Source organism: Phasianus colchicus, chromosome 4 (genome assembly GCF_987193195.1).
Source record: "Phasianus colchicus chromosome 4, bPhaCol1.hap1.1, whole genome shotgun sequence".
Taxonomy (NCBI): Eukaryota; Metazoa; Chordata; class Aves; order Galliformes; family Phasianidae; genus Phasianus; species Phasianus colchicus.
Window position 1 is genome coordinate 26633602 of NC_143439.1, and position 19464 is coordinate 26653065.

Here is a 19464-nt window from a genome sequence, read left to right on the forward strand (position 1 = left end):
TTGAACCACCTGCACTCATGCCAGAAGTATGTATTGCCAGATCTGTTTCTCCTGAGCCTTTCTGACCACAGATCTCAAAAGCAGGTGTTCCTATCCCTTGTCAAGTTATTCATACTACAAGCTGTAGAATGCAAGTCTGAAGGCAGTTTCTGAGTGTGGATTACAGCTGACTTTAGACAAAGTAACTGATGTTTAGAATCAAGTACAGAATGTATTTGTCGGGAGCTATCTGGCTCTCTGGTTAGATCAAAGATGCAAGCATCCAATCTGACCACAAACTCATGTGGATGTAGCCACAGGTCGATTCAAACTTGGAGCCAAATTCTTATAAATGAAATGGGAGAAAATTGAGGACATTCCATGCTAGACCTGGATAAGCATAAAGGAATCAGTTAGACTTGCTAACGAGACAAGTCTGAATTGGAAGCACTGAAAAGATAAAATCAAATGAAACTGTACTGCATGAGGGTCTACCAGTGCCAAGCTGTTGCAGTCTTGACCTCACACATGAATAGTGCAGTACTTCTGCATCTCTACTTCACAGTTTAAGCTCCAGAAAGCCATGAGAAATCAGGTTTCCTCCCTAGTGAAAAATGGGTTTGCCAAAGCTTTTTTTTTCCCACTGCCCTGGGCCACCCTGTTCCACCAGAGCCCATGGAGGTGGATCAGTGCATTTTGACCATCCCACCACATCACCAGTCACAGCTTGGGATGAGGAGGAAGGTTAGAAAGCCCTCCTGATTGAATGAAGTTCCTGAAACTGAAAAAGGGAAGAAGAGGGTGGGAAGAGAAGTATTGCAGCTCAGACCGCGTTCAGTTTTTGGTGGAGAAATCTGTTAAAGGAGCCAGAACGGAGAAAATGATCAGCACTGTGGCTTGATTGCAAGTCACAGCCTCTGGAATGAACAGCAATAAAAAGCCTGGATGATACTTAGTACATCTTCAGTGAGAGAAGAAGGAAGGATTTCAAACCTTTCCACATCCAGCTGGCAGCTTGCTTGCTCCATTACTGCAAAGTTGTCAATCCTTCAGTATTATTTTAGTTGATTTTTGGCTGATCGAGCATGCAGTCTTCATCTGCAGCTCTCTAACACTTCCTGCAAAGCAAGCAGGTCTATCAAAATGTTTTTTCAATGGGTCACATCTCCACAGTGCCCTGGAAAACTGTGGCACCAGTGGAACAGGAAGGTTTTATTGCCATCCACATATAACCCGCTGGGTGGTGCAAAGCCCAATCCACCAAATTGCCTACTAAAATCCAGACGTAACTGAAAAAAAACCTTCAGGTCTGCTGGCACAGGAATGTAGTGAAGTCATCCCCTTGCTGTTGTCCTGAGGTCAAAGAAAACACTATCCAATAATGCTTTATTTGGCCAAACTTGCATTTGGTAGCCATGGACTTACAAGTCTGAAGCCAGTGATCAAGGTTTAGTTGCTTGTCTTAAAGCCTTTTGAGGTTTTTCTTTCAGTCATTGGACTCTCACACTGAAAGGAAAACTCATCAAGGCCTATGGACACCAATCAAACCTTTGTATGGAGCTCTCTGGAATAAAATGGATGGATTTTGTATGCCTTGCCATGCGGAATCCTTTCACAGGACCAGAAACACTTTTTTCTTACAGGCAAAAAATTGGTAGAACTACTTCTGAGGTTCGAAGTTACCACTGCCAGGAGCTGTGCACCTGTTTGCATCGGATCAGAGCTCAGCCTGACACTGAAAAGGAGCCCTGAAGAAAGAGCAGTTTGCAAATTTGTTGCTCTTCTGATTGCAGCTGATTGCTCAGTTCTGCACAGGGTTTTCAAAAGGTCACGGTATGTAGCAGAGTGACTCACCACAACCTCAGCCCTTGGAGCATTAGCAGTTGGAGCAGCACCCAGCGTGTTGTTTTCCAGAATATTAATGTTAGTGAAAGGAAAAAAAAAAGACGTTCAACGTTTTTAAGGATTTGGTTTTGTAAAAGACATCTGGTTTGAAGGATTGCGTTACCTAATGCATATCTCAATCTTTTGTGGGCTGGTATTTCACTACATGCGCTGGCTAAACAGTGGCTCTTTTCTTTCATTTGGATTTTCTTCCTGTGTGCCTTCACTGTTGCCTCTTTCTTAGTGAGCTGTGGCTTTCCAGAAGTTTAAGTGCATCCTCTGTATGGACTCCTTAAAAATCTTCCACCTCCTCCCAGATGCTCCTTTCCCTTTGGCTGTGCTTTGGAGATGGCGTGGAAGGGTTGGGAAATATGACCTAATTGAATCTATGAGCAGATAAGCTGTCTTCCAAGAAGTTCTTTTGTGCAGAGGCAGCAAACAGCTTGTTTCCGTGCCTAGAGATGAACATAAAGCAACTCTTAGCTTTAAATAAGGTGCTGGTTTCCTCCTCTCCTAAGATGCAACAACCCACAGAAATTGTCATCAAGCCAATAGCACGTGGCCTTCATGGCACTGCAGGAAAGTGGTCAAGTACTGGAGGAAGCTATGTCTTTCAAAGGCAGGAGATGATAACTTGCTGCTTGCTCTCTTCCTGCTTGCTGCATTTTAGGACTGACATCACCTTTGTGGTCTCACCACTGATGAGTCTGGCATGTGAGACTGCAGCTTACTCGATCCTCAGGATGTTCTGCAGACCAGGATATCCTAAAATAGATCTGATCACAGTTGCTGACTTTCTGGTGCATGTGTCTGCTCAGATTGTGACCTGCAAGCCCTGTCTTACTTCCCTTTTTCCCCAAAAGGATCTGTCCTCACCAAATTGTGCCGAGTGCTTCTCCAGGCATGTTGTTAGGAATTATCTGGGATACAGGAGGCTATGCACATGGTGGGGATGTGGCTGCATGCCATAGGAAAGTGACCTCCTTGTCCTGCTCCAGGCTCTGCACCTAGTCCCTTTGAGCTGCAGCATAAAGCATGCCAGCTTAAATGCCAGCCCACGTCAGGCCCCCTCTGTTTTCATTATATCCATGGAGAAGGAAGGAAGGAAGGAAGGAGAAAAGCTTGCTGTGTTTTTGTTACATCGTTGATAATTAACATACCACAATGCTGTTACAGGTCCCAGTAAAAATAAAAAGTCTTTGCAGTGATAATGAGATATTCATGCATGGCAGCTCCAGAGTATAAACTAAACTTTTATGGTATATGTTAGCTATGGTAAATGAAGTGAAACTGGGCTAAATTCATTATGTCCCATCTCAGCCACATCTCACAAATAACATGCCTTGAACATTTTCATCACAAAGTCTATTTCCTCTTCTTGCCAACTGCAGTTAAGCCACACTGAATATTCTCTCTCTGCAGAGATGGCAGAATCTGAGTGTGATACAGGACAGCAGTAAACATTCGTTAAGCAATTAATATAACCTGTTTACAAGGAGTACCCAATAGTCTCAGTGTAGGAAATAGCATCTTGTGCCTTTTGCTACTGTCAGAGAAGAGGGAGTTCTGCAATGGCAACATCTCCTATGCTGCAGCACCAGTGGGTGGATCCTGGTGAATTCAGGACAGGGAAACTGAGGCATGCAGTGTGGGAATGGGAGAGAAAGGGTGCCAGCCTTGTGGTTGTGTCTGAGAGGTTTGTGGTGTTTTCCATCTCAGCTGTTTTGTGTCTTTTCTGAGGTTTGGGAGCAGGGTGGCGTTTAAGCTCATTTTCTAGCTGAATTTACAGCACACAGCCCGGCACCTTCTGTACCTTTTTTTTCTTAAAGTGTCTTGCAAACTGAAGAGTGTTGACTAAAAGGTTGTCTCATTTGGCTCTGTTTTCATTAGATAAACCTAGACATTTTTTGCTGGTAATACTTGCACCAATTCAAAATTAATCATAGCATAATAGAAGCTAGTAGATATGGTTGTTAATTCTCTATTGAGTCTGCATCCCCATGTTTATTCTCATTTGTTCTGATAAGGTCCATTGTCTCTAATATTGCTTCGTAAAGGGTAAGAAATAAATCAACGGTATTTAGCTTTTCTAACCATCTGGTCTGGCTTACATCCCAAAATCAATTTTTAAGTTGAGCACAGTTCGTGTATTTTTGCCTTGTAACAGAGGATGTCTCCAGGGAGAGAAGGGAAGAAGTTCCTACTAATCTCACCCCAGGGATTAATCACTTTCATAGACATCGCACTTTAAACTCTACAGGTTTTTCTTGCTATCGGTGCTTCAGTTGTCGGGCTGTGCTTTCACAAGGAGCCAATAGGAACCTTTTTCTTTGTCTTAATGGGATTAGTTCTTTGAACAGCAATGCATTAATTTGAAGGATGAAAGCACTTGGTTTGGACATGGAGTTTAGTTGCTTTGGTGGCACTCAGATGCTGTTAATCTTCAACATGTGTATACACTATAACACACTTTGAGTCATTATAAAGCCATCCTGTGGAGTTAAGCCAATTGTTTTTAAGAGGTGTTGTTAATGTAATGAAATTTAATGCGTTTGGGAGCTACTGTATTGCCACAGATGGGAAATACATCTTGTAAACTATAAATTTTTAAAAATTATTTAGCATTGTCATTGCTATATGGGGCCATGTGGCACTGAGCACAAGATAACTCCACAGTTTTCATTAAAACACACAATAATGAGATACTTAAAGTCCACAGACGATATTTTCAGGAACTATTATAATAATTAGAAAGGAAAATGGGTTTAATAAAAGTTGTAAATGATGATGACCAGCCAGACCTTGTCCCTTTCTGCAAACCCCATCTGCATTACGCATCTGGGCCTGGGAAGCAATGAGTAACAGTAGTTCATCTCCACTACCCTGGCCCAGAAGAGAAGGCATGCATGTGTTGGGGTTGCTTTGGGACGCAGCAGTGACAAATAACCTTAAGGAGAACAAATCCGTAGGAAAACACATAAATGTTTTTCCAATCAGTCCTCAACTCCTGGCAACCTGTTGCAGGATGCGTGGGGCTCATTTCCGCAAAACTATGGAGACTCCTTACTTTGCCAGACTGATACAAAAGGATTTGAGCAGAAGTGGCAATTGAGAGCCAATATTCATTAGAGCACACAAGACACAAGATAATGCCCTTGGTTGGAAAACATGAAGTTAAAATTGAGATCTCTTACATAATAAGGGCTGCAATCAGATCTACTTGTACCAAAGCAGTGAGATCTGTAGGTGCAACTGATCTTGGTTACAAAACCACTCTGTTGAATAAGCACTCTGCTAGCTCCAACAACTGGTAAATCTGTTGGTCGCAAGGGTCTTGCAAGTGGAGAGAAGTTGCAGTCCCAACTCACAGCTGATGGAGGAACATTTGCAAGCAAGATTCAGACTATTCCACTTGGAGATCCCACATGCAGCAGCTGTGCACTGGAGTGCTGCTCAGCTGGGTGGAGAAGCACAGGGTGTCTGCGCTCAGCCTGCAGCTTGTTATCGTTCTGGGCAGCACTTCAGGCAGTACTTTCAGCTGAGCCCTGCCCTCCCCTTCTTGCAGAGCAGCCCTCTTGCTAGGGGAAAACAAAAACAGAGCTATGGTAACCCATTGAATTCTGGCTGTGGCGCGGGTGGGCCCCCAGCAAGGACTGACAGGAGGGAGATTTGCTCAAGCTGTCTTCTGCAGCGAGTGCCCCGTTGCAGCCCAGCCCTGCTCCAGCGTCACCTTTTGGGTGGGCTGTTGGCAACTGACCTAAATTGAGACTGAGCAAAGAGAGCAAGCAGCTGCCCCACCGCTGTTGCTCTGTTTTCAGTGTGGATCGAGCCTCCCTAATCCCCTCGGATTTTGTATCTACCAAAACAGCTTGGGCCCATCAGTAAATTGCAGTGGCATATGGTCCAGGTTTATGAGTAATCTGGCACACGCTTAAGGCAAGGAGGGACGTCATCCTTCAGCAAATACAGAAAATATTGTGGGGCTTTTTTATGACTGTATTTAATATAGTTGATGAGAAAGCTGTGAGAAATGTTTACCATTTAAGTCGGTCCTATTTAACTTCAGCTGTGGGTTGAAGCAGCTACGTAATGAGAAACAAATAGAAATAAAAGTGGTCTCATTGTCCCGCAGGCATTTTGTCAGTGGGTGCTGCTCTTACAAGTGTGTTTGCAGCCAGGAGAGGAAGCTGTTCCCTGATGTAACTAGACAGGGTGACCCGTTGGCCACTTGCAGAAGTCGTCTCTATACAGGTGACCAGGTTCCTCTAGATCTGGCATATATCAGAGGGCAGGGACTTATCCCCAAGGGAGAGAGCAGCAGAGTCCAATTTGGGACTGATCTTGGTGACCCTGATGAGAGGGAATGGTCTGAAGTTTAGCGAGAGGAGGTTCAGGTTGGATATTAGGAAATACATCTTCTCAGAAAGAGCAGGAAGGCACTGTCACAGTCTGGGAGTGGTGGGGTCACCATTCCTGGAGTGTTAAAAACTGTGGAGATGTGGCACGGAGAGATATGGTCAGTGGGCATGGTGGGGGTGGGTGGGGGTTGGACTTGGTGACCTTACTGTTCTTTTCCAACCTTAATTGTTCTATAATTTATCCTTCCATCTCTTACCTTTCTCTTCAGATTAGACCCATGGGTGGTGGCTCTTCTCTCTTCCCCTATACTCACCTTGGGATCAGGTTCCCATCCTGCAGAGATCATGAACTTCCTTTCCCTCATCCCAAACATTCATATTTCCTCTGCATGTTTGGGCTCCAGGAGACCTCTCACTCGCCAACTCTTTCCTAATGCTGCAGCACTACGCAATGCTTTGGCAATGTCAGATGTTTTCCAGGGGCTGTGCAGGGTGCAGTGATTTACAGGGCAGCCCTGAGCTGTGGCTGCTTCATGGGCTTCACTGGGAGCAGACAAAGCTGCAGGGAAATGTTCAGCTCTCAGATTGAAGGGAACAAAGCAGATAAGGCATTTGGTGGTGATTGGAAGAAAAAGGCATTTCTCAAGTAATGAAAACAAAATGGCCTGAAAAAATATTTCTGTGTCATTTCTTTATGCACGAGGAAATGCAGAAGTACTGTTTTCCTTTCTAAAGAGAAGCTTTCACCTCTGTGGTTCTAAAGCTTGAAAAGCAAATTGCAGAGCCAGAGAAATCAGCCTTTCAGCTGACTTACGCGGGCTGGATTGGACACAAACATTGTGTGTCAAATAATATCACCCTGCAAAATGAAATAAATTTTAAAAAAGGAACTTTTGGTGGTTACCAGATGGTCTGCTCAGAGGAAATTATTTGAAGTAGCAAAGCCATTCCATCAGCTGGTTTGATTTAGTTACAGATACAGAAATGTTAGTGGCTAGTTTCAGAGAAGTCCTGCGGTCCATATGTTTGTCACTTTGCAGAGAATTACCATATAGCTTGGTTTAGAGGAACGGGGGGCGCTTAGCATGATCTTTTTATATCATGAACACAGAAATATGCTCCACCTAGAAGGGCTGCAGCTCAGCACCTGCATCTGCTTTTCCTGCAGAAAACAGAAGGGCTTGATGCACATGTCGAGTAGATTAGGACAGGAGAAGGCCTCAAATTTACATCCATTACAACAAGGATGCTCTGACTGGCACAAGGATAAAAGCTGTAGCAGTGTGCTACTGACTGGGTTATTCTGTGCACAGCAGTATTTTATGTGCTAATGTGGAGTTTTTCAAACCATACCCAACAAGGGAGAAAGCAAACTTTGCATGCAGTCAGGACAGAACTGTGGGATGTTCTGGGAAGGACCAAGGAGAAGCTGAAGCAAAGAACAGGATTTTCTGACCTACTTCTTGCAGACAGAAAAAATAGCAACAGAGCTTGGATGGGATTTGCGATATGCTGTGCCCACTGTGTCCTCCTTAAAAACTGATTACTGAAATCCGAAATGCTTCTCAGTGAGTGCAGTGACCCTCAGCTGCCATCAGGCTCTGCACCAACTTTCCCTGCATAGTACTGAGGCAGCAAGGTGCAGGTGGGTGATGGAAAGAAAGCACAAATTATCAGGAATCTCTCCTGCAGGGTTTCTAATAGCAAAATAGACTGTCAGGAAGCCACTGTTAAATTGCCATTAAATAGCTGATGTGGTTAAACCACTGATGTAGTTTGAAATAAGCATCAAAGAGGAGCTTTGTCCAGTTATTGTCCAGGTCAATAACTAGTTTTGACCATCAAAGGTGGTGTAGTGGAAAGTCTCTCGACTTACTCTTCTCCTGCTTCACAGAGCACTTGTCACCTCCTTTCCAGTTTTTGACCTAACAAAACACAAAATATCTTGTGACTAGCATTTAGGGGAAACCACATCTGGTTAAAATGTGACACAGATAGTAATATTAAGTGTCAGCTGTGGCCAGCAACCTCTTGGCTCTTGGACCCACAACCCCTTCTCATTCATTTGTTTCTAAGGCAAATTGCTGGAGCTCCAAGCAGGAGGCTGAAGTTTCCCCTAATCCTTGGGAAGCCAAGGGCATCTGCTCACCATTCTAATTTTAAGCGCATGATGACAGGATCTTCACATGCTTGGTTACTCTTTCTGATTCTATGGTTTCTTCCTTCAATCAGGGACACAGCCCCACCTTGCCCTGCTTTCTTGACAATATCTCTCCTGAAGAGCAGCCAGTGTGTTCCTTCTACCCTTGTGTGTTTGATGTGAGGGTGGCAATGGTATCACGTAGGCCATTTTTTTTTGCCAGAGGATTTGTGCTTTTGTTCTAAAAATGAACTCATCCCCTAGTGTTGAGTAGTGCACTTTGGTCTCTGATTCCTCTTCTCTGTCTCCTGAATCCGCGCTAAAAACTTGCCTTGACATCTAAGCTGTATTTTCCAGGCCCTTAATTTCACCCAGCTGCTCATACATTGGCTTTTCACTACCCATAACAAGTTTCATACACCACCAATCATACACCACTGCCAGCACTCAGAAAAAATCCTAGTGACAAGACAGCATAACATTCGTCGTCAGCAACTGCACCTGATGTATTGCAGTGATGCTCGGTGCCAGCAAGTTTTCTCCTTGGCAGGAGTAACACTAGGACAGAGCCTCTTGGCCATGGGCTGTGTCAGCACAGCCAGAGGTTGGCTTGTCCCCCAGATTGTACCCCATCCTGCAGCGAGCCCCTAGGCCAGGCCTTTGGGGACGCTCAGAAGAAGGAGTTCTGATGCACCACTTCATGTGGGAAATCCACCTCTTTGCTGTGCCCAGAGCTAATGCAGGAAGGGAAAATGGCATTTCCTCAAGTGTAGGAAATAGCTCTGGCCATAAACATACCTTCTCTACAGGTAGTATTGCATGGAAAAAAAAAAAAAAAGAAGAAGAAGAAAAAAGAATTCTCAGATTGATGTCTCTCAGCCTATTCTTAGTAACCTCGATGTTCTGTTTTTATCTTGCGACTCAATGACTCAGAATTTGTATCTGTAGCCATGAACGCACACAACGCGTGCTGCTGCAGGACTCATTCTGTATCCCTGAAAGCCGAAGGAGTTAAACCACTTTCAGATGGGCCTATTCATGCTAATAAAGAGCCTTGGAAGTGGTCCAGCCAGCAGACACCTGGGTATTATCCGAGCATCTGACACCCCAGAGAACCAGAGCCTTGATGAGCTTTATAGACTAACAGAAATCTTGAAAAAGAAAGGAGGCTTTCCATAGAAAATGGATTTTCAGGGCCAGCTGAAGGACATGACGTTCAAGATCATTGCTTTAAAATAATTTTTGCTGCAGTTAATGTGAAGCAAAGAAGAAAAGAAAACCCAAGACAGTGAAAGGATAATTAATTCTGAGTTTGAACTGCAATTTGAAAGGGCTATATTGTGAAGTGACCCTTTACCAACTTCTATCTGAACTGGCACTTCTCATAAAACCCTCTTGCAGATGAAATGTAGCGTTGTTTTACTTTTATACCATATGTTTATTCTCCCCTGCCATTATGGAGTGACCTTGAATCCAAACCTTGCCTGGAAGAGCCAGATATTGTCTCAGTTTTCGTCACGGTGCAGCTCTTGCCTCACCAAACCCCGGTTTCCATTCGTCTTTTGGCACGGCAGTGGGCTGTCCTCTGAGCCCATCTATCAGAGAGCCCCTTTTCCTTACTTCTTTCTTCCTTCCTTCTCCTAGAGCAACCATAACCTGCACCTTTGCCCTGATGTTTGTGGTGCTGGTGCTACCACAGGTGTTTTCCTCCACAGAGCTTTATTTCTCTGCAAAGCATCCACCTCTACGTGAGCCTGCACTGAGCCATAACACTCCCTGGCTCTGTTCTCATCCACCTAGTGTGGCTCCTGCATTTCAAGTACATTTTGCACTAAATTTCCCCGGCAGCTTTTATAAGGAGGTGTTCCACAGGCAAAAGCCTGCACAGAATACAGTGTTTATTACTGGGCAATTCCACTGTAATTTGAAAAATATATATTTCTGGCCTACTTCTTCTTCCTCGCCTTACAGAGAATGAAAACAAAAACCATCAAGGCCAGGACTCTAATGAGATTCGCATTTTGGACATCATATTAGTACAATAATGCATTTCACACTGTTGTTTCCTAATTTGCCTAATCAAATAAAAGGAGATCAAGCATTACATAGCCCAGCCTCCCCGTTCCAACAAGGTAACACTGAACCCATCCGTTTTGCAGTTCAATTAATTTTCCCTACGCAGGTTGGCTAAAGCACATAATTTAATCAGCATTTTGCAGTTCTGTCAATAGATACAAAACATTCGGGGTGTTGACAATACCCTGAGCAGCTGTCTCGAGTACTAAGGAATTGTTGAGAGCATGGATAATACTGAGAGGTTTTTGGAAGGAGTAAAGGCGCTATGGGATGCCGGATGAGATGCTTTCTGGATGCCTTAGTAATGCATGTTCATTGCTCTAGTATTTTGTTCCTCTGCTAACAAAATGCTTTGCTGTAGCACTGTAGTCAGACCAGACAGATTCACCTGGGCTGTCAGAAACCTGGATAGTTTGGTAAGTTTGGATATTAGGAAACATTTCTTCTCAGAAGGAGTGATGAGGCATTGGCAGTCTGCCCAGGAAGGTGGTGGAGTCACTGTCCCTGGAGGTGTTCATGAACTGTGGAGATGTAGCACTGAGGGATGTGGTCAATGGGCATGGTGGGAGTGGGTTGGTGTTTCTGAATAAGCTGCATTACTGTCACCACTGTGAGTGCTGCTTTCCTGAGATAGTATGGGGACTTGAGCAGAAGAATTAGAAAGCACATTTTTAAAGGGAAACCAGTCAATAGGTTGGGCTTGGGGTTTTGTTGTAATTTGGGATCTGCATTTCAGCACTTGTGATGTAATAGTGAGAAATAATGTTGGTAACAACAGGCCTAACATATAAAAAAAATGTAGTTCTTCTAGATTTTCACATAGGTTGTTATCTGCTGGAGTGTGTGTTGCGAAACCATTTCTGTGCAAATGGCATTTTACCTCAGAAAGGTGCGTTCTCTTTACCAGCCATCTTCATTAGATGTTGTGTATTTTGCGTAGCTCATGTTGGTTGCAGCAACTGGGTGGACAGGGTTGGTCAGTCCCCACAGATGTGTTTTTGAGGTAAGGAACCACTGCGGAGCTCCTGGGCGGCTCATCGTTGCCAAATATATTTGATTTCTCCATTAGCCAGAAGTTTAATAATGGGCAAATTTATGCTGAAACAAGCATCAATTTAAGACAGCTTAAGGCAACTGGGCACAAACCTGAGAATTACTTTACTGAGGTAAACTTCAACAAATCCCAGCAGCTACATGGAAGGCAGCAGCTACAGCCATACCAAACCAGCCAAGCTCACCCCTATGGATTCCATGTGGGGAAAATCAGCTCATTTATGAAATAAGGCAGAAAAAAAAAAAAAAAAAAAAGAGAGAAAAAAAAAAAGAAGAAGTGTGAATTAAATAATATGACTTTGGTGCAAACATGTAGATCAACCGTTTGCTTTTCCATAGGATACAGAGCCATCCTTGTAATGCATTAAGAATCATTGTAAGTTTACTGCCAAAACCTAAAAAATCATCAAATAGAGGCAGTTTCTTGTATCCAAAGTCCCTCATTATATTAAAAAAATTATTGCAGCAGAAAATTCACAAGTGCATCACAGGACCCACTTGTACTGTTAAACAGATGGCACCTACACAAGACCCAAAAATATATAACAATTTTAATTGAGCCAATGTGAAACAGATTTGTGAAATAAAATAGTACATGCCAGGTCTAATAAGGCTTTTACTAGAAATTTTGACATAAAGTAATTTTGTAACAGCTCAAGAGGTATTTAAAAAATGCTCATTAGTAAATGTAACATTTACTTCTCCTGCTTACTGTCATCTCTTTAGTTTTTGATAGGTATGTTCCTACCTGCTTTAATTTTTTCCCCTCTTGGTATAGTTTTTCCACCTCCTTGTGACATCTGATGTTTCTTATTGTAATGATACCATTTTCATGTTCAGCTCCTTGGGCTGGGTCCTTTTCTCCTTGCTGGAGACAACAGTAAGACCCACCGACCTCCTTAAGCAGTCTCATGAATAGAAATAATACTGAAGCTTGCCTTCTGCTGCAATGCAATGACCCCATTACTTATTCTCATTCTGCTGATGGTGTATAACAGTCCAAAAGTTTTGTCTCCTTCTGCTACCATTGTGTTCATTCTCCCAATTCATTGTTTTCTCTGAACTAGCTACTGTAGGCATGTGCTTGCTGCAGGACTTCCTGACAGCTGCTCAGGGGATGGAGCACATTCAGCAGCATGGAAGAGGCATGGGCAGGAAGGGCAGAGTCAAGCCCTACTTCCCTGTATTGTGGCTTTTAGCTACCCAAATCCTATTCCTCTTGTGAGCAAGAAGTTCTAGTGAGCTAAAAACTGAAGACAGATGGTGGTGGTACCTTCATTGCTTCCCAATGAGCTAGAAAAAAAGAAAACCATTCTGCAGAAGACCAATGTTATTTTAGTCATGAGGTAGCATAAGGTGCAGATAAAATGTGTATTTTCCTCACCTGGAAAAATGTCATTGATAGTGCTCAGTTTCTTAACCCATCCCTACTGATGGAATTGTGGTGAATAAAAGAATCAGCCAGCTGCAGGAGGACTGCATTTTGTCCAAAGTGACAGAACACAAAATCATCCACTCCCTTTCCATGTGCAGGGAGAATAAGCAAGAGGTGCAACCTCGCTACTGGTGCCTTCCTCTTGTTTTTTTAATATGTCAACGTGATCTGAATTGTAAAGACATGCTTAAAAGTGAAAACAATGAGCAGTGCAGTCTGATGTCACCACTAATAACCAGATAACTGTGTATTCATAGTCCTTCAAAATTACGGGTAAGAGACGTACACATGACTTGCATGAGGTGCCTCTCACCAAGACCAATAAATATGATGGTGTCTATTCAGCCTTAAATAAAAAATAAATATAATAATAATAATAATAATAATAATAATAATAAAAGAGCCAGGATTGCAACCATAATGTGTACATTATAACATCTGAATATGTTGACGCTGAGTAAATATCAGTATGTGAAATACAGAGTTGTGATGACGCATTAAGGATGATGAAACGAGGATAAATGTGGCGTGGTGATTTCCTAAAGGAAAAACAGTGGTGTGAATGGAGAGCAGGTAGCCCAGGTTCTTGTGCTGTGTTTCTGACTCTGAACAAACCTGCATCATGGCACTGAAGAAAATTCCTTACTTTCCACGTTAGGAATATCAGCCTGACGTGTCTCCCTTTGTTTAAGCACAGTGGACTAATGTTTGCTGAAAGCCATAGTTCTTGTTAAATTAAAAACTGACTAAAAGGAAACACTTAAAAAATCATTTTCCTTTTATTTCCTATTAACTCCAGCCAATTAAATTGCCCTATTATCAATATGTATTTAATAAAAATAGCCTTGTCATATTTAGGCTATTCTGCTGTCCACGGTACTGTTTCCATTGATATAAATCCTGCTTTATCTTTGTTGTAACTGAGCTCTCAAGGGCTGCCTGGTGCTATTTCTATGCATTTTGCACATTGCTCTTCAGGAGGAAATGTTTCATCAACGTGCTGTGCTTGTTGGAGACATTCTGATACGTGGGGAGGTGTGCGTTCTGCTTCCTAGCATGGTCAAGTAGAAGAAGCATCAGTAAATCCCTTAAAAAATCAGAGATTGCTACAAAGTGCTGCTTGTACCTCATGCAGACGCAGTTCTGTTTCAGCAGCTCGCCTGTGAGCAGCTCAGTGCAGACACTGAGCATTACTGGGGAATCTAGCATAAGGACAGCAGGACCAACTTTCCATTTTCCTCGTATTTCAGACTTTTCTGCTCCCTCATCCTGCAGCTGAAACATATTTTGATGTAGTCGATGGAATCTCTGTGAGAATCCACATAATTTTTATTTCTCATCCTCTGGAACTGATGCTCCCTAATTGCTGTGACTCTCCCAATACATCGAAGTATGCTGTCAACACGCTGTCTGTGTGTGCAAGGTGTGTGCCATTTACCAAGCTGTACTGCAGCGGACTTTGTAATTCAGGTCTGTGCAGTACAAGGCATGTGAAATAACATACTAATCACTGGGAAACTTATTCCAAAGGCATCTCTCAGGCCTTTTTTGAATTATCACCAAAGAAGATTTTTTTTTAGCTATTTATTCTTTGCTGTATGTTCATCTTCATGTTTACAACATAAAGTAGCCAAGCGTGCCATGTTTTGCATGGGAAATTGCATGTTTTGTACCCTCCTGTTCTCTGCAGAGACCAAACCGGGATGTCCCAGGCTCTGGTTACAGGAACCAAACCATAGCGCAGCACAACATGGCCAGTGTGCATGCATCTGTACAGCCTGTCATCAGTGTTATAGTCTGAGTGTTGAGCTCATCTTCTCTGGGATGGGAACCCAGAGCTCATGTTCGTCGAAAGCAGCACACCTTACTGGGAAGGGGCTCACTCTCTGAACATAAGCTCTTTCTCCCATCATTTTCTGAGAGACCTGAAATCTCCTAAACCAATGAAGGGTTGTACCAACCACTGCCTGTAGTTACTCTCCATGTGTATTTTGAGGTTTGCCTTGACACAAAAATAAGATATTGAAGTAAGAGGAGGCATCTTCTTACAGCATCTATTCAGACTGGGAATGTTGCTTCTAAGCAGAAAGTTTCCTGGGCTGCTCTAATGCTGATTTATTTTCTCAAGACACAGTTAGGTTTGGTTGGGCAGGCTCAAAGAGATCCAACAAGCATCTTTTCATTAGGAGATACCCAAGGTGTGGACAGTTCAATGTATGAAATACTGCAGTAAACCCACCAATGATGTTTTTCTCAAACATTTTGAGCTATCGTGCTGAGTAAGTTTTACCTTGTGTCATTTTGAATCGGTGGATTTTAAACCATGATTACCTTGTGCCTCTTGCCCCCCAAATTATTTGTGACAGATATTCCGCACTGTATAATAATGAAACTCTTAGGGTGTTCTCTTCAGCTAAATGAAAAGTGTAACATAGAGTAATATCATGCCAATTAGAAGGGAAAATCAATGTAGATACCTGAAATACGTTTTTGCTCGGTATCAGCCGCCCAGTGAAAAATTCCGCAGTTTCTAATGAATACAGATAGACAGCTATGGAGAAAAAGATTATGAGTGGACTTCTATATCTGTGGCTGTTTTTTATAAATATTCTTTGAGAGACAGCAGATACATGCAAGGAAAAGATCCTCTTCATCTGCATGTTTTTCTATTATGCAACACACTGCTCAGAATGCAAGCTGAAAATTCCAGAGATAACTCAAAAGAAGTATAGTGTTGACATTAAAAATGGAGGAAAAAGAAGAGAAACGTTGTTTTTAATTTCATCTGACGAGACCTGATGTGTTTCAGCCTAGGCTGCTCCAGCATTGTGAGTATAAGTGCTGAGCTTCTTGTGTCTTAGCAAGCCTACTTAGCTTGGGTTCTTCATCTTATGTTCGGCTGCAGGAAACCCAGAAGCTTAGTCAATGGTTTGAAATAAGCCAAAGGCAGTTAGTGGCATGAAGTAAGCCAAAGGCTTGTTGGTGGTTGGGCTTCACGGGTAAGATCAGCTTTCATAAGCTTCTGCGCTGGCCATGCCCAACCATGGGCCATTTGTGTCAACGTTGCAATTACACTGGGTACAGTGGTGGAGACCCAGCACTGCAGGCACCTCATTGCTGTGTGTGGACTTCTGATGGTGCATACTGTATTACCGGAGTCTGACGTGTTGTACGGAACTGTGGGACAATCAGAAGCCCTTGAGTTGGCTGTGACCAGTTTTTCTAGCATACTATGCGATGCCACAAGTAGACCACCACAAACAGATGGTCTGTCTGCCAAAGTTGGTGGCTGCATGGCTGGCCAGGTGAAGTTGGCTCTTGTGTAGAGAATGTGGGACTGGGGGAAGAAGAAGAAATGCTCACAGACTTAGGTAATTACTTTATTTATAGCGTAATGTGCACACATGGTTGTTGATGATGAGGCTACCAGTGACATAAATAAACTCAAGCAAAAGATGTAAGCGAGTGGATATACATGAAGGCTTCTTTGGGCAGTGCCACGAATTTGGACATCGACCAAAAGAATTATTTATGTCCCTTGTGATTTCAATGAAGAGCACAAAGGAGATAATTAGACCAGGATGCTTCGCATTGCTCTTTCCATCTTGCACACATTCATGCCCACCAAATGTGAAATGTTCGCCTTTTCCCCTCAAACGTGATGGTTGTTGAACTTATTTTTAGTGTCATTTGATAAGCCTCCCTGCTCGCAGAGAGACATCCCACTGACCCAGCCACTGGTCATTGTCTATACCAGTTCCCATCAAAGCAGGCGCGCTTTGTCAGGTTTCGACTCGAATATCCATTTTGCATCTGAAGTACAGTATCGAAAGTGACTGGATCATTTGAGCCTTTTTCTTCAGCTGCTCCCTCCTTCCTCCCCCACAGTGTTTCCGCTCACGCTAACATAATTTGGCATCATCGACGTGACACGACACTGGTTTTTCTAAAAAATTATAATACATACATTGTCGATGTTTTATGATGGCCGGCGCTCCCGTAAATTTAATTTCTAAATTGATGGAAGGAGGTCTTTTTCCATTGCTGAATCTGAACCAATGCTCGGTGCCCCCTTGAAAACCGAGTAATGCACATACAGTAATAGGTCATTCAATGTCAAAAAGCATAAAAAAGATGAGCAAAATCTTCACAGGCTGCTGCTTGCTGTTGCCTTTAATTATATTAATTAAACTTTGAAATTCTCATGCAAAGAGAGTTGCTGGCTTGTGACGCTGAAGAGCCCTTGGAGATTCGGGGGGGAAAAAAACCCTGAGATACCAGCTTAGTGGCTACTGCTTTTTTCATCTAAAAAAAAAATAATACATAAGCCTACTACTGCTAGGTATGTTTATAGATGATGATGTTTTATGCGCTACTGAACTTTGAATGCAGGAAGGGGGAAAAAACCACCAGCCACAGTGTCAAGGTCTTGAAGCATCAGTCCCTCAAACTCTGCTCAAGATCTCTGGTTACAGGCTGTCTTCCTGTGCAATAACGCTCTATTAATTTTCTTCCTGTCCCGGGTGCATAATGAAAGAAAGGTGTCTTCAAAAACTAAAGGGCAAAGTCTTGCTCGCTACCAATACCTTGAGGCATCCTGTCTACATTTTGTCATGCGTGTGCACTTTTCAGTGTTAGAATGACAAGATTTCCAGTCAGAAGGTTCCCGTAAGGCACAATGCGATGGGAGACTCGGAAGGATTTCGTGATCTGACATCGCTGTAAGGCAGTGAACTCTTGCGTTTGCTGAGCCTGGTGGGAAGCTTTATCCTCCGCCCATGGCAAACAGTCCCTATTTACATAACACGTGCCATCTTTGCATCTGAGAAACTCTGCATCTCCCCTAAAAGCACATTATGTCCTGAGAATTCGCAGTCCTTAAAAAAGTAATGAAAATAGAAAAACATTATTATCTTTGGTTGTCTGTGCTCTCCCTTTTATGTTCTATAAAGCAGAGGCATAGGAGTCAACGCTTCTTGTCACTGTTGCAAGAGTAGGAATGTATGGTGGTGGAACATGAGAGCTTGGTGCAGCGATGCTGGATCCTGGTAGGGAGAATGCAGAAACCTTCCGAGTTCGGGCTGAAGGTGCTCCAAGAAACATGGGGAAGTGCTCGGTTCTCTCTGCTTGGTTGGAAGGTGGCAATGTGGCTGTATTTCCTCCTTGTATCCTCTTCTCCTCCTCTACTGAGACTGAACTCGGGTGAAGTTAATACATCGGCCCTGAGGGGGGAAAAGAGAGAAGCTTTTATTGGTTGATGAAGTAATAAATGCAACCAAGACTTTCAAACATTGAATATTACATGCTAAAGGAAGCTTGTAATTTAAATTCAGATGTTTGTGAAAATAACATACCCATGGCAAACATTTTAAGAATTAATGGAAATTACCCAGAGTAAGGAACTACATTTGACTTACAAATTTAGGATGGTAGGGAAGCAGTGATGACACTGAAGACACATTTTGAACACTCTTGAGTTCTTCTATGAGGATAATATACAAATGTGAAATTCTCACTAACTGTTGGGAGCAAACTCAAACTTATCTAAGCACTCGATAAAGGGAGATCACAGCAAAGGCAGATGCTCCACCGAGCCAAATCTTTCTGCACCATAGTGCAGATCAACGTGACTGTTAGCAGAGATACTGCTGATTTGAAATTGTATTTTATTAACAAAAACCCAGCCCTGCATCCACAAGCTGTGTTCTGATGCGCTTGGAATTGCTGTGCTTCAAAAGCAAAAGTGGTTTCTTGTGGTGTTGCACCTTAGTAAGTGCCCTTTTCCCTTAAGTAGGTTCAGATGAATTTTGACAGCTTTTGGTATAGCCAAATGAGAGGCAAATCCACCAGTAAAAATATTAAGCTCTTTTTATTGACTTGGGACAAGCACTGGAAAAGACCCAGTTTTCAGAGCTTGGATAAAGGCGAAAGCTCCACAATAATCATCGAATTTTGAAGTTGAGTGTTGTCCTCAACAGAATAGCTCCTCGCTCTGAACAGCTCTCCTGTGCACAGCAACAATACATTTCCTTCTGCAGTGGCACAGAACAACTGACATCGATTGAGCCTTCTCTGGGCAGAGCAAACCATTCTCCAAGGCATCACATGGAGGTGCTAAGTGCTGTTTGAAAACATGTGCAGTAAGGTTAGTGAACACCTGTGGAATGTTTTGTCCCAAGGTTCATAGTTAATTGCAAAGTCTCTGTGTGGGCTTAAACACAGGAGATAATGCCATAAACAAACAAAATAAGGCCTGAATTTCCTACTACTTTCATTTTCTTATTTTTAGTTAGTGGTTTTACCAGTAACCATGGACAGCAAAGACACAAAGTGGTGGTTGGTTGCTCTTGTAGGCACCCGCCCGTGACTAGCGTGAAAGGAGCAGTGTTGCCCAGATCAGCTCCAGGACTGAATGCACAGTGCATCAAGGGATCTTTTTTCCTAATGCTCCTCTAATTATTCTACTTCCTGTCAACTCTATAATAAAAAGAGAACTGGTGGATAACTGGATTGGGTCATGGTGGTAACTTCTGGCTGCT

At 42.9% G+C, this 19464-nt stretch overlaps 1 protein-coding gene across 1 annotated transcript in view; it reads right to left on the reverse strand.

The window, feature by feature from the left end:
• Positions 1-16291: 16291 nt before the first annotated feature.
• ANTXR2 (ANTXR cell adhesion molecule 2) overlaps positions 16292-19464 on the reverse strand; it is a 99682-nt gene continuing 96509 nt past the window's right edge. The window contains exon 17 of the mRNA XM_031596641.2: positions 16292-18147. Within this exon, the coding sequence (XP_031452501.1) occupies positions 18109-18147 (39 nt within the window). The 3' untranslated portion in view covers positions 16292-18108. The remainder of the gene's footprint in view (positions 18148-19464) is intronic.